Source organism: Theropithecus gelada, chromosome 10 (genome assembly GCF_003255815.1).
Source record: "Theropithecus gelada isolate Dixy chromosome 10, Tgel_1.0, whole genome shotgun sequence".
Taxonomy (NCBI): Eukaryota; Metazoa; Chordata; class Mammalia; order Primates; family Cercopithecidae; genus Theropithecus; species Theropithecus gelada.
The window spans coordinates 27,696,407-27,719,707 of record NC_037678.1 but is presented as its reverse complement, the minus strand read 5'-3'; the positions used below and the strand labels follow the sequence as shown (position 1 = coordinate 27,719,707).

Below are 23,301 nucleotides of genomic sequence, written 5' to 3'. Positions count from 1 at the left end.
GTCTCTTCCATTTTGAGTTCATTTCCCAGTACGATGTGAGATGTAGATTGAGGTGAACTTTTTGCCCTGTGGACTTAAGTTGGGAAGATTGCATGTGATAGAGTGAAGGATTTAAGAGCACCTTTAAAACAGCCTGGTCACGCTGACACATACTAGATGCCCCAAAATACCAGAGAGGAACTGAGGGGAAAGGAAGAGGACATGTCTTCTCCAAGGAAGGGATATTTCATCAGGGTCAATGACAGCTGCTCCAGAAAAGACAGAGGAAGAAGAGCAGATTTGTTTAAGAGACATTTTCGTGGATTGCAAAGGAAAGGATTTGGGGATCCACACTTTTTATCTCAGTACTCTTCAGAGAAAATAATTTTTTTTTCTTTTTTTGAGATAGAGTCTTGCTCTGTCGCCCGGGCTAGAGTGCAGTGGCGTGGTATCAGCTCACTGGAACCTCTGCCTCTCAGGTTCAAGCAATTCTCGTGCCTCAGCCTCCCAAGAAGCTGGGATCAACAGGCATGTGCCACAACGGCTGGCTAATTTTTTTGTATTTTTAGTAGAGACAGGGTTTCACCATGTTGGCCAGGCTGGTCTTGAACTCCTGGCCTCAAGCAGTCCATCCCGCCTTGGCCTCTCAAAGTGCTGGGGTTACAGATGTGAACAACCACGCCTGGCCCAGAGAAAATACGGATGAAAAAAAAAAGGCTTTGATCTTCTTGGGCTGGATGTTAGACCTCAAGTCATCAAGTAAGGCACAATTCTGCTCTTGGCCTTGGGTGTCAAATGACAGAGTGATTCTTTGGGTTTATACCTCCTGCAGGGAACTGTCAACAGATGCATCTTTGCAATGCTAGTTCTCTCCTTTAGGCATCTAAACTTGTGGAAAATTTTCTTTTAATGCTCTAAACCAGTCATGAAATACGTACTTAACACTTGCTGTGCACAACCAGAGAGGTAAATACAAGGAGGAATAGAATGCAGTCTAGAGCATGAAGAACTTTCTGGTTTTTTGTTATTGTTGTTTTTTGTTTTGTGTTTTTCATTTTTGAGACAGAGTCTCACTCTGTTACCCGGGCTGGAGTGCATTGGCTCACTGCAACCTCCGCTTTCCAGGTTCAAGCAATTCTCCTGCCTCAGCCTCCTGAGTGGCTGGGATTACAGGCGTCTGCCACCACACCCAACTAATTTTTGTATTTTTAGTAGAGACAGAGTTTCACCATGTTGGTCAGGCTGGTCTCGAACTCCTGACCTCAGGTAATCCACCCGCCTCGGCCTCCCAAGTGCTGGAATGACAGGTGTGCCACCACCCCCAGCCTCAAAGAACTTTCAAGATTAATTCTGAAACATTATTATTTCCAGGTCTTTTAAAATTATGCCTTTTCCAGGGAATAACCTTTTCAACACTCCAGTTTGTGATTAAAAACACTCATTTACTGTACTGCATAGAAATTGAGTTTCACGTGGCCTCTGTACTTCTGCTGCCATTGTGTCCCTCCACAGGGTCCTCAATGCTCTTTATCTGGCTGTACCCTACTGTGTTTTAATTCCAAGGCAACAGCAAGAAAAGCTGGTAACCAACTCGTATGTAAAATGAAACCCCAAAAAATAAGTATGGGGTCAGGAGTAAAGTGCCACGCAGGGCTGCTCTGCTTGAACACTGGCTCTTCTCTGGGGTCCTGGTGACAGCCCTGTCAGTCACTTTCTTCCATATTTGGTCCAAAGTAAAGTATTTTATGGTTTCCCTTCATTATTTATTGCGCTAAAGGAAAAGTAAGTAAACCATTGAGCACTGAGTTGAGGGCTCTGGACAGAAGTACAGGAGGGTGGTGCCACAGGTGTGCACCTTTTTTAGTTGTTTTGCCATTTTCTCTCTGCCAAAACAGTATCTAGTAGGTGTAGAAACTAATACACTGACAGATTGAAAAGAATGCTTCAGTTCCTGCTGTAAGCAATAAAATAAGTTCATCGTAAGGTGAGCACACTATATTGAGCATCTCTTTCCTGATATCATTTCCTTCCTAAGCTGCTGCAAGACCATGGTGCATTTCACATCCAGACTGCTATACTCAGATGGCCTGGATGTCCCAGGTCAGACTAAATGCACTGCCTGTGATTTCAGAAATAGGAAGTGTTGTGCCAGGGAAGACTAGTTGTCCTTCTAGGCTCCCATTCTGTCTCAGCCTGTGTCAGGTGCTTGGAGGGTGAGGTGTGTGGGTGATATTCCTCTGAAATACCAGTACCAAGAGACTAATGATGCATTCAGAAAGTGCATAAGGTTTCACCATCAATGCAGTGGTCTAAATCTTGCTCTGTGTTAAATTAATAAAATACTATAGTCTCAGTCTGGTACTATATCCTTTGTTATAGGTTATATTTTTCAAATATTAGTATTTGAATGAGTCCAAATACATTCTTTGCCCATCCTGTCTGCTTTCTAAAGTGTCCTCATATATTTTAGCAGACCTCATTTTTAGAAGTGAAGCATGTTTTTTTCTTTCTTTCTTTTTTTTTTTTTTTGAGACGGAGTCCTGCTCTGTCGCCCAGGCTGGAGTGCAGTGGCCGGATCTCAGCTCACTGCAAGCTCCGCCTCCAGGGTTTACGTCATTCTCCTGCCTCAGCCTCCCAAGTAGCTGGGACTACAGGCGCCCACCACCACGCCCGGCTAGTTTTTTGTATTTTTTTTTTAGTAGAGACGGGGTTTCACCGTGTTAGCCAGGATGGTCTCAATCTCCTGACCTCGTGATCCGCCCGTCTCGGCCTCCCATTGTGCNTCACTGCAAGCTCCGCCTCCCGGGTTCACGCCATTCTCCTGCCTCAGCCTCCCGAGTAGCTGGGACTACAGGCGCCCGCCACCTCGCCCGGCTAGTTGTATTTTTTTTTTTAGTAGAGACGGGGTTTCACCGTGTTAGCCAGGATGGTCTCAATCTCCTGACCTCGTGATCCGCCCGTCTCGGCCTCCCAAAGTGCTGGGATTACAGGCTTGAGCCACCGTGCCCGGCCTTCTTTCTCTTTAAATTCTCTGGAGTTTGCTTCTGGATGCAGTTTTCTTACACCAGTATGTTATTCAGCAAACCTTTGTTTGCCTGAAGAGTGTGCCAAGTTTACCGTTCAGCACTTGGTCAAATTAAGCTCACCCCTGAGCAGCCTAAGAGAGAGAAGCAGAGTCATATAAGTGCCGTAAATTGCAGTCCACACCCTGGAGACCCTGTGACAGAATTATCTGTGGCTGCTCGCGGAGCCATCAAATCTTCATCTTTGGCACATGGTAAGATGTCCTGAAATTTGGGGGTACTGACTAGAGAAAGGGACTCAGGAACCAGCATAGTTGTCTTCTGGTGTTCTGAGGCCTCTCCTGGGGCCAAGGGTACAATCTTGTGTTTCACACTTTTTGTGTCGTAGAAAGTGGAATCAACACCATCTCAGGGGCAAAGAGCAGGGATTGGGGGAGAAGAGGACAGGATGTGTTGAGCTTCAACTGGAGGGCCTTACAGATGTCATTTTGTCAAATCTTCCTCATTCATTATTTTTTCCATTGTGCATATGAGAAGAGTGAGACTCATACAAGTTAAAAACGGTGTGCTCACAGTCCTACAGGCAGTACGAAGTGCCACCAACAATCAAAGCACAGATCCATGGGACTTTGAAACCTAGGATACTTCAGCGACACCACTCTGCTTTTCCAGTGATCTACAGAGACATGGCTTTCAAATCAGTATAAAGAATTTCCAAGGACTTAAAATGGAGGAAGAGTCAGCCTTGAGGAGTCAGCCTTGAAGCTTCTTCCTGTAACCACAAGGTTCTAGCATAAACTAAAGAGGCCTTTCTCAGAGAAGGCATCTGAACAGGGTTTCTTTGTAAGTCATGGCTAGTGACACCACTCAGATTCCACCACATTCATCTCTTTGAGCGTGAAGACACAATTGGTGACATTTGTCGTGAGGGTAAATTAAAGAAGGCCCCCCTGGATGTTTTGGAAGGCCTATTTTTTTTTCTCCTCAAACACTCCAGTTCCCCTAAAGAGGCCAGGAAAGCTTTTGGGGGTTAGGATGAGGACACGACTCTGCCGTTACCTCCTTTCCTCCCTCACCCAGTCCATTCCTCAGAGCATGCACCAGGGCAGATCTTGCTTGAGGATTTCCGCGAGGGTGTTTTTCAGTTGAGATTGCATTTTAGTGAGTAATACCCCTGCCAAAGCTAAACTAAATCTGTGGGAAAAGACAGTATTCTTTCCCAAGCTGCTAATAAAACTCACGACATGCTCAGAGTTCATCAATCAGCTGTGACCCAGCCAGTGGCTCCTGCCTGACACCCATCTCTGCCTGGTGGCAGTTTCCTGAGTTATCAGAAAGCAGACATCGTGATTCCTGTGTGCTTCTCCATGAAACGTCTCCCTCTGGAGGGGGTTATGGGGACATTAATCCCTATCTCTTAGGGTGACATTGGCTGACCAATTTATTCTGAACTGTCCCCTCAAAACAGGTTCATTTGACTAAAAATTAAAGTTAAAGCATATTAAATCCAAAACATATTATACTATAGATTTTGTTTTTGTGAAGCTTCAATATAGTTGAAGCTATATCTGAGAAGTGTGCTTGCTACTTTGAGCATATGGGCAACGTAGTTGTGGTTAAATATGGCTGCTTCTCTCACAGAATCAGGGATGGCTTCCCTTTCTCGGAACTAGCCATTTACAGAGGATGACATATATCAGGTTCGTTTTGCCATACCAGAGGTGCTCAGTTTCAAGCTGACTAATACCCTGCCTCCTACCCTTAGCTGCCTGTTTATTTTTAAGAAATACACCTATTTTTAAATTTTTAAAGTAGAGCTATAATAAATTCTCATAGAACCCATGCTCATGCATCATCTGAGTTTTAATGTAACTTCTCAGTGAACACTCCAGGATAATTTAGTTGCTTATGAGATCCACCTAGTGTATAGAGTTACTGGGCATAAACTATACTTCAGAACATCTGGCAGCCTCTTTTATTTGAGTAAAACATATAACAAAAATTTGCCATTTGATCATTTTTAAACATACAGTTCAGTAGCATTAAGTGCATTTGCAATGTGTATTCATCACCACTACCTAGTTCCAAAACTAGATCACCCCAAATGGAAACCGCCTACCCATTCATCAGTCAGCCCCTTCCCCTCCCCAGCACTTGACAACCACTTGTCTACTTTCTGTCTCTGGATTTGACTATGGATATTCATGTAAATAGAATCATACAATATGTGGCCTTTTGTGTCTAACTTGCACTTAGCATAGTGTTTCAAGATTCATTCACGTTGTAGCGTATATTTTGTACTTTGTTCCTTTTTATGGCCAAAAAAATACTTCATTGTATGGATAGACCATATTTATTCATTTGTCAATCGGTGGGCATCTGGGTTGTTTCTACCTTTTGGGTTTTGTGAATAGTGCTTCTGGGAACATTCCTGTACAGGTATTTGTTTGAACATCTGCTTTCAGTTCTTTGAAGTATAGACGAGGAGTGGGATTACTGGGCCGTGTGTTAACTCTGTTTAACTTACTGAGGAACTGCCGAACTCTTCCTCAGCAGCGGCATCATTTGCCATTCCCACCAGCAATGTCTAAGGATTCCAGTATCTGCATCCTCACCTCGTTTTTCTTTTCTTTTAAATAATAGCCATCCTAATGGGTGTGAAGTGTCATCTCATTGTGGTTTTGATTTGCATTTCCTTAGTGACTAACCGGGTTGAGCCTTCTCATGTGCTTGTTGGCTATTTGTATATCTTCTTTGGGGAAATGTTCTATTTACGTCCTTTGCTCATTTTTATGTTTGGGCAACTGGGCTGTCTTTCTCTTGTTGATTGAGTTCATGTTTGTTTGTTCTTAATGGAAATTTTCAAATATGCACTAAAGTCATTAGAATAGTAAAACAACCCTCCTGTACATACCCCTAGCGACAAGTCATCAGCACAGGGTGCTGTCACCACGCCCACCAGGAGGATTCAGAAGCAAACACCAGCCACTTAATGTCACCCCACACTTAGAGCTCACTCCTCCCATTGTGTCATAATCAGTTTGCTTGAATTAAGATCCAAACAGGATTCTCACATTGCATTTGGATAATATGTCTCTTTTAGGTCTCTTTCAGTCCGTAAATTTTCTTTTTTTTCCTGTCAGTTTCTTTTTGAAGGAACGGGATTGATTGTGCATCCTATAGAGTGACCCACATTTCAGATTCTGTTGGTTCCTTCCCGATGCTGTTGTCTGTGGTATAAACTGGTAGGCAGAGCTGGAGGGTAGATCTGATTATGTTTTTGGCAGAAACACCTCAGCTGTGGAGTTCTGTCCATTCGCAGCAGGACTGGCTGCCTCTTTCTGTGATGTCACTGCCTCTGATAACGAGGTCAGTAATTCTGGGTAATTCTGTCACTCCTTCATTAAGCTTCCTCTTTACAGGGAAACCCCTTTGTCAGCTGTTCAGCTGCCTTGACTATGGTTTGGTCAGAAAAGTTCTATCAGGCACTTGTTCCTCTCCCTTGATTTTCCAGCACTAAGGTTCACGAGTGGTTTCCAAGCCAGGCTGGGTGTGTCTTTGTAGGTATCACCATAAACTCACCAATGTCACATTTTAGATGTACCACCCCATTGTATTTAACACCTACCTTCAGGTTTTCAAATGGCGAGCCTTCCTCTTGGCTGTGGACACGGATCACCTGGGGACCTGTAAAGAAAATTCGGCCCTGACTCGCCCACACCACAGCGTGAACGTCTCTGCCGTGGGGCGAGCATAGGAAAACCCCAAAAATCTCTGCAGTGATTCTAGCGCACAGTGAGGATTAAGGGTCTGTATTAGATCAAGAGCAAAGATGTGCAGGGCCTGTCTCCAGAGGCTGCCAGCTGCACCTCGGCCTCCTGCCCTGCCTCCCTTCTTGCTCCCTCTTTACCACATAAGTACCAACACCTGGGCTCCATGATGAGCCGGGCAAGACTCTCCCTGAAAATGTGCTGCTTCCTCTTCCCCTTTCCTCCCCTTCCCCTTCCCTCCCCTTCCCTTCTCTCCCCTCCCCTGACCTGGAGCAGAGATTGGCCCTGCTTCAGGGAAGAGATGAGCACTGTGGTCCCCAGGGCAGCACCCTTAGATCAGCAGCTAGAGGACCTGGCCAGGTTACCTCGCAGGTACCACTGGCCCCAGGCAGGTGCCTGTTCATCACTCCCAGGGCATCCTGTGTTTAACTGCCACTACCCAGAGATATCAATCAACAGCCTTGATGGTTTTTTGACTCTCTTTCAGACATTGTGTCTTCTCCCACCATACTATGCAGAAAAGGAACCTCACCCACCTCACTCAGGCTCCCAAACTCTGCCCCATAGTATGGGGGGCGGGGGGCGCCGTGATCCAGGGTTTTGTGAGTAACTCACTCTTACCTCATGAGGCTGGGCTGTGGTCCCCAGCAGGTTTCATTCTGAGTGCACCGGGTAGCAGCTCAACAGTGTGGTGCCCTTGTGAAGCTGGAGGACCAGTGAGGACCACCTCTGCCTGAGTGTGGACCTGGGGACAGCACTCTGCGCGGCTCAGACAGGCATGAGGAAGTGGATGCTTGCATGTGTCAGCAGAGCGATGAATCAGAGCCCTTGGCTTCTTGCCCTGTGCCCATAAAAGTGGCATTTCCTTAAATAGACCAGAACCTTAATAACTATTTAAAGAGCATGTGGTATTTGGGAGTATATTTTATGGCCCTTAATTAAACTTCAAACAAATTAAAACATTTAGAGATCTTTTATGACATATTTTTAATCTTTTTTGTGGAGATTTGTATAATCTCTTGGCTTTCACATCCCACCCTAAGGCCACAGACAGAAGGCAGGGTCAGATCTACAGTTGGGGTTTCCATCCTTGGTCAAAAAGCAGTGAGTGGAAACCACCCAGCCAGTCCCTTGGAGGGGCAAAGCTGTCAGGAGTCTTTATGAGGGTAGAAAGGACACCAAATGGCACTGGGAAACAGGCCCTGTCTGTCCTCTGTCACATCTCTTAGTCGACATTTCCTGGATGAAGGACGTGTGCCCTTAGGAGAAAATGGGGCAGAGCTTCTTGTTTGAGTCTGTGCAGAGGCCGTTTTGAAAGTTTGTTCTGGCACATGTCATCTCTCTTGTTTTGTCGACCCTAATCCAAACATGGAATTATCTCTAAAATGACCTGAAAAAACTAAATGGAAAATCTGAATTCCTCAGTAAGAAACTTGCATTATAATTAGTAAGTAATATGTTTTCTATGTCTCTAAGAAGAAAAAAATTAACCTTTTAAAAATAATAGAGAGATTGGCACCGTTGCCCATAAATAGTAAACAATAGAAATTCCTTCCATTAGTGTGCGTTTTCCCCTCTAATAAGTGTGAGTTTTGGCTTTAAGAATAGTTTACTTTAAAGGGCTCTGCTGGCCTCCACCAGAAGCTGTTTCTGTAAGAATCAGGATATAAGTGCACAGTGGAAGGCCCTTGACCCTCCAGCCCCTCCGCTCTTCAGCAAAACATAAATGGCCTTCTCTCAGAGGGAAACCCCTGGAAGATAAGGTCTTTCCTTACGCACTGAAAGCGCCACTTTTACAAAATAGAAATGCCATTTCTAGGCAAGCTCTGTGAAATAAACTTGTAAGAAGGGATATCTGTGAAAGTTGTAACGCCATTATAGCTCATCTAATTTCATGCTCTTCTGGCTTCTGAAAATTTGATTTGCGAGGCACGCGCCCAGAGTCCCAGCTACTTGGGCAGCTGAGGCAAGAGGAACCCTTTAGCCCAGGAGTTCAAGCCCAGCCTGGGCAACATAATGAGAGACTCCCTCTCTTTAAAAAGCACACAGAACTGATTTGTGACTGCTCTTCTCTTTATTCGCCATTGCTTCTAATGCTTCATGGCAACTCATATGTTTCTAACTGCAGGAGATTGGAAGTCCTTGTGGCCTCTCCACATCACTGCTGCATTGACCACTCTCTCCTGTTTTAAATACACTCTTCCTTTGCCTTCCGGTTTTTTTCCCCGAACCCCCCGGCCCTTCCCTGTGTTCCATTAAAAGCTGTTCTTCTCAGCATGGCCATTACTTGTTGGAGCTCTGAGGGGCTGGATCCGAGGCCTCCTTCTTGCTTATGGCCTACTGTGACCATCCCTAGGGGATCCCACACAGGACTCTGATGATGCTGCACTTTCTGTCTCTCTGCACTGCTCCTCTGACTCACGTGTCAGTACCACCAAGCAAGCACCTTTGGTTTTCTCCAAGGTATCTTGAACTCAAGGTGACAAAAACACACCCCTCATCTGCTCAATGCCCACCTTTCTCCAGTGAGCTCTGCCCCTGTGAAGGCCACCACCAGCGTCTGGTTCTGCCCACAGAAGCCAAAGGCCCATCCCGAGCACTGCATGTGCTATCCCTCCTCATAGCCAGTCTGTTGCCGAGTCTAGTCTGCTTTAGCTGCCAAGTATCTCCGGAGCACTCCTTCTCCCACCCACCACTCCAGCCCAACCTGATATGGACCTCTGCAGCCACTGACCAGCTGGCCTCTGACTTTCCTCCCCCTGCTCCTGGCTGTTCTTCTGACCCCAGTCCAGCCACACTTCCCTTTAAACCTCCTTGAGCCCTGGCCCATGTCAAGTCCGCGTGTCAGCCCTGTCCAACAAGATGCCTACCCAGGACACCCCAGGTGAGGACTCATTGAGTGTGCAAATGAGTCCTCAAAAAGAGCAGCCCATCCCCAGGCCCTCTGCCCTTTCCCACAGGCTGTCCCTAGATTTGTGGCCATGGCCACGTCCACCTGTGGATTCCATGCTGGGGCCACAGATTTTAGGGTGTCACTGTGTCTCCTGCTCTCCAAGGTGGAGGTTCCCTGTTACTGTTAGTGGAAGAACACGACTCCAGGCCCTTCATTCTTCTGTTTGTATGCCAATCCCAAGAAGACCTTTGCAGGCCTGTAGAAAACACATCCACACACTGGGCGGCCATGGCCCTCCTGTCAGGATGGAAAGCTCTGCCTCATGGCATCCAAATGGCTTTGAAACAAGTGATTGTAGAGCATGTTTCCTACCATTGTGTTTTGAGTGAGAACTTCCAGCAGTTGGGATTTCAAGCTAGTTTGTTATCTGAGTTCCTCATCCAAACCCCCTTAGAGAGAAGGGGAGAGGGAGGGAAGGAAGGAACCACACACCAGGGCACTGGTATTGCTCCATGTGCAGCAACACACGGAGCGGTGGAGGCAGGTGGACGTTTACAGGTCTCATGAATATGATAAGGGTCAGCAGAATTGTGGCCACTGCCCAAGAGCAAGGCTCCAGGAAGGAGCAGCCTAGGGACATTCTCAGTGATTCTGTTGCGTATTGGTGTTCTGGTTTGGACTCATGCCATCTGCAACACAGCAGCTATCTCCTGTAAAGTAAGCAAACTAAACCCTAAAAATACCTTACAGGCCGGGCACGGTGGCTCATGCCTATAATCCCAACATTTTGGGAGGCCGAGGCGGGCAGATCACCTGAGGTCAGGAGTTTGAGACCAGCCTGACCAAATGGTGAAACCTCATCTCTACTAAAAATACAAAAATTAGCCGGGCATGGTGGTGGGCGCCTGTAATCCCAGCTACTCAGGAGGCTGAAGCAGAGAATTGCTTAAATCCGGGAGGCGGAGCTTGCATTGAGCCGAGATCTCGCCACAGCACTCCAGCCTGGGCAATAGTGCGAGACTCTGTCTCAAAAAAAAAAAAAAAAAAGAATACCTTACATGTGTAAAGCACATCACAGTTTCAGAAAGGGTTGAGGACTCGTCATCTTGTGTGGGCTGAGATTTGCACACCCGCCTCACTGAAGTCCAAGAGAGCCAGGGTGGTATGCCCAGGAAGTGTCAAACCTGGCTCAAACCCCTGCCCCCAAGTTTCATACTAGTGGTGATGAGTTGTTTTTATCCAAGACATAAAAGCTTTAGCTTTTTTCCTCAATTGCCAAGAAGATCCAGGGTGACTTTAGCCTTCCTGGGAAGGTAGGGATCACAAGTTCCAGGGGCCACCAATCCGCAGGCAGATTCACCTGCCTGTACCTGTTGCCACCTTAGAAAGCAACAGAAAGTTTAGTTCCAGACCTCATGCGGATGGAGACAGCACCAGGCTGCTCCCAGGCTCTTCTGTGGGGTCCAGGCATGGAGCAGAGGCATGAGGGACAGATGGCAAGAGGCAGGTCTGGGGGCCGCCTGCAGACACTTGATGAGGGCCCCAGGATCAGGGGAGGAGTGCTAAGCAGGCAGTAGGGAAGGCAGGGCAGGAACCCTTGCCTCAAGCATCCTGTGAGCAGTACCTCACTGTCATTCTCACAGTCATCCAGAGCAGTCTGGAAGGAGGCTGAGGCTCCGAGAGGCCAAGCACAGAGCTGGTCTGTGGGATCATTCGTCTCTCCCTGTGCTCCCCTGGCAGCCCGGAGCCCACTGTGGTCTGGGTTTGGGAATAGCTGGCGGGTTGTATGAGTGGTGGCGGCTGGCAGGTAGGGATTGGAGGAGGCCTCACTGGGTGCTGTTCCCACCTGCGGAACAAGGGTCTTGACTGGCTGAGGAAGGGAGAAGCCATTTCTCTGGTGATTCCATGTGATTTTCTGTTGTTTCATGTGATTCCTCTCCAAGATACTGATCCTGTCATAATATTAACAGGCCGTGGTAGCCATGTGGGGGGGAGCTCCCTGCCTTCCTGCCTGGCGTTCTTGCACCGTGCCTTCCGAAAACCCAGCTTCGTTGTTCTTAGATTTAGTCAATATGACTTCATTAGCAGTTAGGCTTCTCAGCCTGGAACATTTCAAACCACGCAACAGCCAGTGATGTTGGGAGCAGAGGGTTGCAGGCTTCTTCCTCACTTCCCTGGAGGAACCCGTTTTTCAGAGCCTGGCTCATTCTCCCCACATGATCTCTTTGGATGCGGGAGGAGGCAGAGCGGCCAGCAGGGGCTCAGGCTTCACTTGGACTCCCTACTTTCTGGCTTCCAGCTTATCAAGTAGGGTGTCTTGGAGCCATGTGGAGCAGCCTGGCCTGGCTGCCCTCCAGCCCACCAAGGGTTAAGGGAGGTGGGGCCCCCAGCCAGCCGCCTTTTTGGGCTTTAGTTGTAGTGATAGGAAATTTCTGTTGTCAGGTACTCAAACGTGAACTTCCTCAGCCTGGAACTGAAGGAGCCATTGTTTTCCTCCGGTTCAGGTCACTGTGGCATGCTTTGTAAATGAAGCCTCTCTTCCCAGAGGTTCCAGGTGGGGCAGGGGTGCTGGAGCAGCAGCTTCTTCCCCGGCGTGGTGTTGGGTTTATCTTGAGGAAGTGGAGGGGGAAGGCTGGGGTTCCCACAGCCAGGCGGATGGGACACAGGAGCCTCTGCCTCCAGGCGCTGTGAGGCAGTGAGGCCAGGCACGTCCGCGACCCTGCCAGAGCTGCCTGCATTTCAGGGAGCAGAAGGGGCGGCTGCGGCAGGAAGTGAAGATTTGTTTTCCTCCAGAAGTGAATGTGACCTCTGAGGGCCAGGCGCTGCCATTGGCCTCGCACAGAGCTCCACACGTTATTGAGAAGCTTCCTGGCCCCCTCTGCCTGCCAGGATGCCTCTTTCATCAACCGCTTAGTCCCTTAAACCTGGCTCTTTTTTTAGTACCTTTGATAGACTTTTTCCTTTGCATTTTGAGTAAGGGGACCTTGCATTTTCGTTTTGTGGTGGGCCCTGCCAGTTATGGAGCAAGTGAGTCCCAGCCCATTCTCCATGTCTTGCATACTTCATTCCTGCCTCTTCTCCATACTAGACTGACTTTACTGTGGAAAGGTGCACAGAGCATTAGGAAATCTTACCTAGATGACTAAAGGAAAGCAGGCCCATCCTCCTATAATACACCTCACTTTGAATGATCCCATAGACCTGCTCTGTGGCCTGGGTGAGCGTCTTGGCCTCTCGGAGCCTCACTCTCCTTCCAGACTGCTCTGGGTGACTGTGAGAGTGAAAGTGAGTACTGCTCACAGGATGCCTGGGGCAAGGGTTCCTGTCCTGTCCTGTCTTCCCTGCCGCCTGCCTAGCGCTCCCCTCGGTCCTAGTTTCCTCCATAAAGAGCTGCTTTCTGAGATTCCGATGAGATCAAAGAGATGAGATTGCATGCGTGTGCATGTGTTCAGGGGTCTTCAGTCAGCAGTAACTGTCAAGCCCTGTTTGCCACAAGGCACCTTCTTCATTAGGTCTTCAGAACCCTTTATGGGGTGGTAACTGTTAAATCATGGCCAGAGCAGAGAGCCACATGGAGGGCGGGTCAGGCCTCTTGGGAATGTAGCAGGTCTTACTCTCAGAACTGCGTCTTCGTGGCCAGAAAGTGTGAGGACTACTACTGAGGCAGAGAGGATTCTCACCTGGGCCAGGTATTTGGGGAGGGCTGATGTCAGTGAATGACTGGTGGCACACTCTGAGGTAGCCAGATCAGACTGTTGGTACACCAGCCACCACAGGCTTGCTGCCACCTTCCCCTGCGACTCTTGGCAGGTTTGCATTTCCTTGTTCCTTAATCTGGTCACTTTCCTCACAGCAGTTTATAACAGTGTCTCTGGGTCGTATCAGAGAAGCTGGAAGCAGCAGATGGTCAGGTTAATGAGAGGAAATGGCCTATGAAAGTAACTCTTGGTGCTGCTGTCCTTTGGAAGGCTCATGCTTTGCACAGCCACTGGAGCATTCTGGGTACGTGCAGTCAGGAGCCAGACAATAAATACATTTTGATGATGCAGGTGATGAGAAGTCAGCCTCATGCTCCTCCACGTGGTCTGCTGCTTTGTGAGGACACCCGCCTAGAGCTGTGAGGCTGGACTGATGGTCTCCCTTGCGGGGGCGGCCTGCCCAGCCTGCTTTACTTGGGTCCTCGCTGAGTCAGACACATCCTTGCAGTTCCGAGCCTGGGTTCCCATGGCCTCCACCTGCCCCTGTCTCTGAGCCACAGGTCCCTGACTTGGTGTTAGGTCCTAACAGTATATAAAGAGGGGTCAGGATTCATAAAGTGCTTTTGTAAGCTTTGTAAGACTCTATACAGATATAGTTAATAATATAATGATAATCTTAGTGTTAATGTTGTTCTGTGAATCACTCGTTCCCGGGAGGAGGATAAAATGCTCCCCAGGAGCTGGACGGTTTGCCTTGAATAGTAAAATCTGGGCTTTCTCGGTCACCTAGGAGGCTGGCTCTTGGTGCAGTTGAAGGTGGCGTAAAATAATGAAAGTAGGACAGGGTGGTGGGGAGGTGTTCTTTTTCAGCTTGTGGTGTCTGCATAAAGTATTAATTAGGAAATTTGAAATGTGTAGATTCATCTTCATAAGGACTCTTGCAAATAAGGGTAAAGGCTGCATACCAGCTGAATTGCAGAATATTTTATATGATAAAATACTCTGGGCCAGGCAAGGTGGACTGCACCTGTAATCCCAGCACTTTGGGAGGCTGAGGTGGGAGGCTTGAGCCCAGGAGTTCAAGGCTGCAGTGAGCTATGATTATGCCACTGCACTCTAGCCTGGAGACAGAGTGAGATCCTATCTCTTTAAAACCTAATAATAAAGGCTGGGCTCAGTGGCTCAGGCCTGTAATCCCAGCACTTTGGGAGGCCGAGGCGGGTGGATCACGAAGAGATCGAGACCATCCTGGCTAACACGGTGAAACCCCGTCTCTACTAAAAAATACAAAAAATTAGCTGGACGTGGTGCTGGGCGCCTGTAGTCCCAGCTACTTGGGAGGCTGAGGCAGGAGAACAGCGTGAACCCGGGAGGCGGAGCTTGCAGTGAGCCGAGATTGCGCCACTGCACTCCAGCCTGGGTGACAGAGCGAGACTCTGTCTCAAAAAAAAAGAAAAGTAAAAATAAAATCTGAATTATGTATTCCTTTTATAGTTACAAATACTTTAAAATGTGGAATAAGGTGCCCCTTAAAGTCAAGGCTGGGTACAGTGGCTCATGCATGTAATCTCACTGCTTTGGAGGCTGAGGCAAGATCGCTTGAGCTTGGGAGTTTCAGACCAGCCTAGGCGACATAGCAAAACCCCATCTCTACAAAAAAATAAACAGAATTAGCTGGATGCAGTAGCACGTACCAGCCTGTAGTCCCAGCCACTCAGGAGGCTGAGGTAGGAGGATTGCTTAACCCCAGGAGGTCGTCAAGGCCGCAGTGAGCCAACTCCACTCCAGCTTGGGTGACAGAGAGACCCTGTCTCAAAAAATTTTAAAAAGTCGAGGTGGTTCCCCAAGAGTTGGCATGGAGAGCACACAGCCAGCCTTAACTGGCTCCTAATACAAGATGGGGGCAGTCAGATGGTGACAGCTTCAAGTTACAGAGGTGTTTTGGTTTGTGGTTTGTGTGTTTTTTCGGAGATGGGGGATCTCACTGTGGTGGCAGGCTGGGGTGTAATGGCTGTTCACAGGCACAGTCATACCATGCTGCAGCCCTGAACTCCTGGGCTCAAGGGATCCTCCTGCCTCAGCCTCCTGAGTAGCTAGGACCACAGGCACGTGCCTAGCAGCAAATTGCAGAGGTTTTTGATGAACTGCAAATCTTTGCTTAGAGTCCCTGATCTGGGATGTCAGGCTGAGTCATAACTTTTCTTAACAGAACAGCCCTGCCCCACTCCCGTGCCCCATGCTCCTCCCTGGCAGAGTTGAGGCCACAGCCTGCAGGGCTGAGGAGCCCTGTACGCATCCCACCTCCCCATACCAGATTCTAACAAGACCAACTCACAGAGGATCAAGGCATTTAATCAGGCCAATAAATTGCCTCATCAAAGACATCTTTAAGCGAACCTGTATTTTCAGATAACTTTTTTTAACCACGAGTGTGTGGTGGGGTACACTACAGCAGTCTCCAGTGCATGTGGTGCGTGGCCTGGACCAATGCTCAGGGGGCCATGTTGTCGCTCTCGGCTTCTCACCATCCATCAGAGCAGGTGTCGTTGCAATGAAAAGGGCAGAAGGTATCTTCATGTGTGGGCACACTTTGAGATACACCCTGACTTGGAGGATCTTTTAAGTGCTTCAACAACCAATGGAGAATGAGTTGTATTTTAATACATGGTGCTTTAAAGGTCATTGATTACTGGCAGGGCGTGGTGGCTCACTCCTGTAATCCCAGCACTTTGGGAGGCTGAGGTGGGCGGATCATGAGGTCAAGAAATTGAGACCATCCTGGCTTACACGATGAAACCCTGTCTCTACTAAAAATACAACAACCACAAAAAAAATAGCCGGGTATGGTGGCACGTGCCTGTAGTCCCATCTACTCGGGAGGCTGAGGCAGGAGAAATCACTTGAACCCGGGAGGTGGAGGTTGTAGTGAGCCGAGATCACGCCACTGCACTCCAACCTGGCAACAGAGTGAGACTCCATCTCAAACAAACCAAAAAAAAAAAAAAAAAAAAAAGGGTCATTGATTACCACCCATGTCCTCTGATCTGTACTGTCACCCCAACAGGTCATGGTAGAGGCCAACTTCAGCAGCCTAGGGGCCTCTCTTGGTATGCAACAACTAGTAAGTCAGCAAGACGCCACGTGTTATACCAGGCCCAGGCGTGACCATGCAGGGGCAGCCATCTACAGCTGGTGGGTGGGACGGGTTGGGGAGTCATAGGTACCAGGTAGCCCTTGGACATGCCCGCCCTGCCCTGGGTTTGGTTTTGTGTTTTGGAGGCCGTGCAGGATCTGAGGCCTCCTGTGTCCTCCTTGGCATCTCCTAAGAGGATCCTAGCATGTGTTGGTTACATGTTTTTCTTCTTTTCCTTCAGAATATTGACATTACAAACTTTAGCAGCAGCTGGAACGATGGGCTGGCTTTCTGTGCACTCCTGCATACATATCTCCCTGCCCACATTCCATATCAAGAACTGAACAGCCAGGATAAGGTAAGCCATGGAGGGCCAGCTCCTGGCACCCACCTCACAGGGTTGGAGGGCTGAGAACCAAGGGCAGTGCCTGCCATCAGCAGGTCACATGCCACAGCGCTGGCTTGCGATTGCCTCGTGCCAGCTGGGTCTTATTCTGGATCAGGTCATTCATGCTGAGCCCACCAGTCCCTGACCCACCTTGTGTGGAGTATTTGGTTGGTTCAGAATTCCCCAAGCGATATCATTCCTGGTGGGAGCAGCCAGTCGTTCCTGAGTGACTACATTTAGGATGAAGAGCTTCACCAGGAGGGGGCCAAGAAGGCAGGAGTAGTCAGGCAGTGCTCCTGCCTTCTTGGCAGGGCTGACCAGGCCAGGCCAGCCTCCTGCCACCTTGAGGAGGGCTGTCACTCCAAGGCCCATTCTGCACTGTGGGCCTTAGAACTGGCAAGAAACACCAACCCTGTGCATTCCAGGGCATGGGGACAGGGTCAGGGAGAAGCCCTGCCCAGACGGCCACTGGAGAGGATCCAGGCCTGCAGCTCCCGCCCCAGTCCCCTGCTTCCCCCATGTCAGCCCCCAGCTCTGCAGACAAGCCTTGAAGATCCCTGTGGGGGAAGCTCATTTGATGAGTGTTCCTAACTAGCTTTTGGGGGCACTTGTTCAGGCGCCATAGCATTGGTGCGTCAGAAGTGGGATTCTTCAGGAGTGAGGAAAGAACAGGTATTGGTGGGTCACTCTGCAGCAGGTCGGGAGGGGAGGGTGGCTGGGCCTAGTGCAGGGTACTTGCTGCAGACGCAGAAGCTCAGGCTCCCAGCGTAGGTTTGTTGTGGCATCAGGTAGAGGTAAGTGTGCATCTGTCCCAGGCCGTTGTGGAGACCACGTGACTTTCTCCGTGCCTTGTTCATGCACTCCTGTGACATGGTTTCTTTTACAGAGAAGGAACTTCATGCTGGCTTTCCAGGCAGCTGAAAGTGTTGGCATCAAATCCACACTGGTGAGCCCTTGTGCCCCTAAGTCACTGGCAGGGCCCTCCTTCTGGCTACGAAGAGTTCAATCCTGTTTAAGCTGAATCCTCGTGGCCGTGGGGTGGTGTGGCTGCCTGATAAAAGGCAGCTACGGGGTGCTCTGGGGCCAAGGGAGGGTCCCATTAAGGGTGGGTGCAGATGTGGGATCTTGCATCCTGGCGCCAGCACTTTATCTCACGTAAAACGCCCTGAGGATCCCCCTGAAAGGGTGGGAGGCCTGAGACCATGAGCCCAGCCAACCTTACCTGGGATGGCTCCTCGCAGTCACTTCTTCCATAAGGGAATCCCTTGGGTCAGAAGAAAAATGTCACATGTTTATAAATCTCGCTGTCAAAAACACCACGCCAGCAGGTCCCTCTGCCTTGTCCATCTAGAGGGAGAGAGCAAGGCAGCTCCCAGCCAAGGCAGGTGACTTTAGAGGCTCCTGCACTTCCTCGTGATGGTGTGGGGAGCCACTGCTCACAGGACAGAAGTGTGGAAACCCGGCGTGTTCTCAGGTTTAGGCCTCTCACGCTTCTACCTTGCCGAGCCCGACTTCCCGGGAGAAAACACAGCGTCCGAATCCAAAGCCAAAGCTTCTACACCCAGAGACACTTTTATGAAGTAAACTGAGTGCTGCAGCATTGCACGGTACACACAGACCATCAGGGGATGTTCAGAAAGGGCGGAGAGCCCACAGGCCAGACCAAGCCCCAAACAGTCCTAGATCTGGGGCCCTCCAGGGCCACCTCCTCATCCCCGTGCCCCCACCCTAACTTGCAGCAACTGGAGGTGCTGTGAAGAAGCATTTACACCCATGTTCACTCAGAGTGCTCATGCCACAGGTACATCTAAATCCCTGGAAATGTGCTTTTTTTAGGGTGGCCTCTGTTCAACTGTTGTACAGGGAAAAATAAGTTAAATATTTCCCCATTCCTGAATATTTTACAACACGTGTAAAGTTCCGATATATTAAAAAGCAGGCCTTTTTCCCACCCTCAAAAGCTTCTATAGTCAAGATTCTTGGATTGACCAGACAGGTTTTCGTTTTCTGCACCAAGTCACCAAGGGCGCCCTCCTGATCCTGCATGCTCAGTCGCACGTCCTGTGCTCCTCACCCACGGGAAGGGAAGGATCGCTCAGGCCGGCCCCTTGGGACACTCCCCACGCCCTCAGCTGCAGCAGTGTATCACTTTTTGAGGCCTTCTGTCGCGTGTTAAAGACTGTGAGACACTGGAGTGGGATGGGGGTGGGTCCACGGTTTCCCAAGTTTGTTTTCCTACGACATCAGTTCACCGGTCACAGGTCACTGGCGTTCAGCAGAGCACAGTCACAGAGCAGAGTCTTGGATGATTTCAGACTGTTGCCCATGGTGAAAGCCATCAGAGTTGGTTCTGGGAACCTCCGACACAGAAAAATTCTCCTAGGCCAGTGCCTGGGGCTGAGAAGGGCTCTCAGAAGGGCCTCCCAAGGAATGGTTTAAGAAAAGAGGCAGGTGCAGGGAGGAGGGAGGAAGTTCCCCCGCCCAGACTGGATGAAACCCCGTTCTGCAGAGCCGTGAGCAGGGAGGCACCTTGCCTGTCGCTCTGGGGCTGGGGTGGGTGGCCTGGGTACAATGCTGATGCCCAGGGAGGAGGTGCTCTTGACCAAGCTTTAAAAACATGTAATTAGTCCTAGAAAATCTTTCAAGGCCCCATCCAACCCCAGAAGCCCATGTTGCTGTGGCGGAGCCCATTGGGACAGCCTGGAGGTGACCTGCAGTTCTAACCAAGCCTCTTCCTTGTCTGTCAGGACATTAATGAAATGGTACGGACTGAACGGCCCGATTGGCAGAACGTGATGCTGTACGTGACGGCGATCTACAAGTACTTTGAAACCTGAGCATGCTGGGAGGAGCCGCCCCAATAGTGGGGGGTACCCCTCCACAGTGACCGAGCGACACCAACGCCATTAGCTACGCACCCCTGTAAAGCTTCCAGCAACTCCAACTCTGAGCTGCTCCGCAGCGTGTGAGCCTCCAGCTTGGGGCTTCCGTATTGGCAGAACTCAGCCGTGTGGCCCACAGCTCCCACCAGGGCCCCTCCCACATGACCCATCCACTCAGGTCATGTGGGTTCAGCACACATCCCACAGGCCAGTGGCTGCTGGAGTTTTCCTTCTGAAAAGAATATTGAACTACACTAGTGCACCAGGGCACCAAACAAAAAGGGCTTCATGCACAGCTGAACTTGGGAAAAGGGATTCAGTTCTGTGGGAAACTCACTGGGGTTGATGAAGGCTCGGCCGTGGCACTTCCTGACTATTGGCTGGGGTGGGTTCCGGCACTGATGAGAACGCAGGAGAGTCAGTGCCTGGCAATTCCCAGCGCCCTGGGCCCTTCACTGTCCTAGTTCGGAGGAGCATGTCACCACAGACGGGTCAGCTGCCCCACACCTGACGGGGCTGTCCCGGCCGACGCAATCCAGGCGTTTTCAGCCTGAGCTAGGAGAGTATCTAGAGGGCGTGGTGCAGGCGTGCCGGGGCTGGGGGTGCTGCTGCTGCTCTCTCGAGGCTGTGCTTTTTGACAGGAAGCAGTCCCACGGTCCCCTTGCCTGGAGACTGCGACCTGTCTTCCAGCCTGGAAGGGGTTTGGAGTCCCAGCTCTGGCTTTAGATTTCTTCATCATAGGGAGTTTTTCTAGTTAAGATTTTTGTTTTGTTATGAGCAATACTGGAAAAAGTCGCTCCTGTTCTGTTAGTACCAAAGTTACATTCTTTCAATAAGCATAGACATCTAAACAACATCTGTACGTTAGCATGGTGAGAGCAAGGAATGAAGCAGGAGATAGGAGAAAAGTAAACAACTTTAGGGAGCCCAGGCAGTGTCATTTAAACTCACTGAGTCACTAAGACATCATCCTCCTAGGCCAGAGTTTAAGAAAGTGCCTTAACTCTTCTTGTGAGGGCAGCCACTGCCCTCCATGGCCAAGGCAGGGGCCTCGTTCAGGGCTCAGTGGTTGAATTGTCTCCCGCCACCATGCCTGCCCTCCCCAGCTACTGGGTCCTTGCCCCCCGTGCCCACCCTCCCCAGGTGCTGGGTCCATGCCGTTTGAACCAAAGCCTTATTTAAAGGTGGTCACTGGAGATGCTTTTAGGCTGGAACTCAATAGCTCTTTTTGGGAATAGGGATCTCCCGTGTGCCTAATGCAGCAGCTATTGGCTTGAACAATGTCCAGACAAGACGTGTAGCTTTGAGAATACAACTGTGTGTGGCACCTGCAAAGCACTATGAGGAAGACCAGCCACCAGTGGAAGCAGGTCACTGCCCCACAGACTGGATGCAATGAGGGGCTCCCAGGAGGCCCAGCCAGCCCGACTGTGGGCTGAGGGGTCTGCATTCAAGCACGATGTTCTAGACCAGGAGTTTAACATGCCTGCGTAGCCTAGAATGTGGTTATTAGGAAAGGGGCTGTGTATGTGGGTGCGGCTGCCAGCACACCTGGTCACCAGATGGCCAGGAACTGCCCATCAGCCCTGCCCAGACGTCAGCCTGGGAGCTCAGGCTGCTGCCGCCAGCTGGATACCCTTTGGTGAAATGCCCGTTTTCAGCTAAGGAGAGGCCAGGCAGGCAAAGTCATGCCACAGAGCATAGCAGAGACCCCCGCAGACGCCTGGCCCAGTCGCCCCGTCTGAGTTGTCTTCTTGTTGCTGTTCCTCTGTTGATGGCCAGCTCTGCTATTGGCATGAGCCACTAATGTTCGTGTGAGAATTACTGTTTTTATATGTCTCTCCATTTAGGTGTCCTCAGTTCCCATTTTTGCTCTCATTTGCCTTCACAGAGGCCAGTCCACCTGTCCAGATCCAGCTGACTGGTCATGGTTTGGTTTATTTATTTTGTCCTTTAGGGGCTGTTTTGCCCTAAGAATGAGGGGACTTCCCCGGGTCTGCAGTTCCCAACTTTATCCTTTGCTGGCCATGCGAGCCCAGCCCTGGTGCATCATGGGATGAGGGGGTAGGGATCCCCAGGATCTTCTAGAGGAAGGTGGCCATGGATGGATGGGCTGTATCTGTGTTTTCCCTCTGGGAGTCTCATGGGTCCAGCATCAGGCCTGGGGTCAGCAACAGGGAAAGAGGGTGGGCATGGGGAGGGCCTGGCCCCGCCTATCTAGAGGCTCACCTCGGGCCCCTGCTTGGGGAAGGTTTGCATGCAGAGCTGCAGGGGAGAGGGTTCCAGAAGCATTGCCTTTTGCCTCATCTAATAGGATCCTTAGAACACTGTGGGCTTTAGGAATGACTACAGATGCTCACAGATGTTTAAAGTGACATTTGGAGATGCTCTCAGTCCTGTGGCACCTGGCACGAAGCCTCCAGGAAGCCACTTTGCCTCTTCTCCCTTCAAGCACAAGCTTTACTGCAAAAGGGCCAGTCGCATTTCTATTTCTCTCGATCCCAGGCTTCTGTGGACTAACGATACTTTTAAATGTTGTTCTAGTAAATATTCTTGAATGTATTAAAATGGCTGAAACAACAAGCTTGGGCTTTTCTAGCTTGCCCTCCCCTCCCTGTCGTCCCTCTGGCATCACATAAACCAGAACCCAGCTGCCTCCTGGGACTGGCTGTGGAGAGGAGGGCATCTCTGAGCTAGCCTGTGGCCCTGCCCCAAGGCACACTTCCTCGTGTGGGAAGATCCTGACCAGGAGTCCCGGGTGGTCTCCCCTGGGCCACAGCACATCACCGTGTGGCCTGGGGCTGTGGGACAGTGAGCCCTGTAACCACTGGGGTTCTGTGACAGATGACAAGACCCCAGAGACCGTGGCAGAGCTGCCCCTAAGAGAGTGGAAGCCCCTACATATCCTGGACACGTGCCTTCCCCAGGGACAAGAGGAGTGTGTCTGGAGGGGTTTTGTTTGTTTCGAGGCATGTATCATCTTGGAAATAATTGTCAGGATGTATAAAATAAGAAGAAAAGTATACTACCCAGAGGCAACCAGATAAACCTTTTTTTCTGTGCATTGTTTTTGTTTTTGTTTTTGAGACGGGGTCAATGACGGCTCACCACAGCCTTAACCTCCAGGGCTCCAGCAATCCTCCTGCCTCAGCCTCCCGAGTAGCTGGGACCACAGGTGTGTGCCACTATCTCCAGCAGGTTGTGTGTGTGTGTGTGTAGAGATGGGCTTTTCGCCGTGTTGCCCAAGCCGGTCTTGCACTTCTGGGCTCAAAGCAATCCTCTTGCCTCTGCCTCCCAGAGCCTTGGGGTTACAGGTGTGAGCCACTACAGTGATTGTGAATGCACTGAGCTGGCCTGGAGAACACTCATCACCTTGTCCACGTCACGTGCAAAAGGCCCATGGTGGTGGTACCTCCTGCATATGAGGGCATGTAGTGAATGCGCTTCCCAGGTGGACTCTCCAGGGTTGGGAGCCCAGCAACTGCCTTGCCCTTGAGTAAGCTGGGCGTTGCGCTATGACCTGCAAGTGCTCATG

At 50.0% G+C, this 23,301-nt stretch overlaps 1 protein-coding gene across 7 annotated transcripts in view; it reads left to right on the top strand.

The window, feature by feature from the left end:
- Window positions 1-22,828, top strand: part of SPECC1L (sperm antigen with calponin homology and coiled-coil domains 1 like) — a 147,349-nt gene extending 124,521 nt beyond the window's left edge. For 3 of the 7 annotated variants that reach the window (XM_025400630.1, XM_025400629.1, XM_025400634.1), the window contains 3 exons: window positions 16,738-16,854; window positions 17,771-17,830; window positions 19,632-22,828. In XM_025400630.1, the coding sequence (XP_025256415.1) occupies window positions 16,738-16,854; window positions 17,771-17,830; window positions 19,632-19,721 (267 nt within the window). In that variant the 3' untranslated portion in view covers window positions 19,722-22,828. Of the gene's footprint in view, window positions 1-16,737; window positions 17,317-17,770; window positions 17,831-19,631 lie in introns of those variants that run through there. The other 4 variants (XM_025400633.1, XM_025400635.1, XM_025400632.1 and 1 more) reach the window with 4 other exon arrangements.
- Window positions 22,829-23,301: the final 473 nt, after the last annotated feature.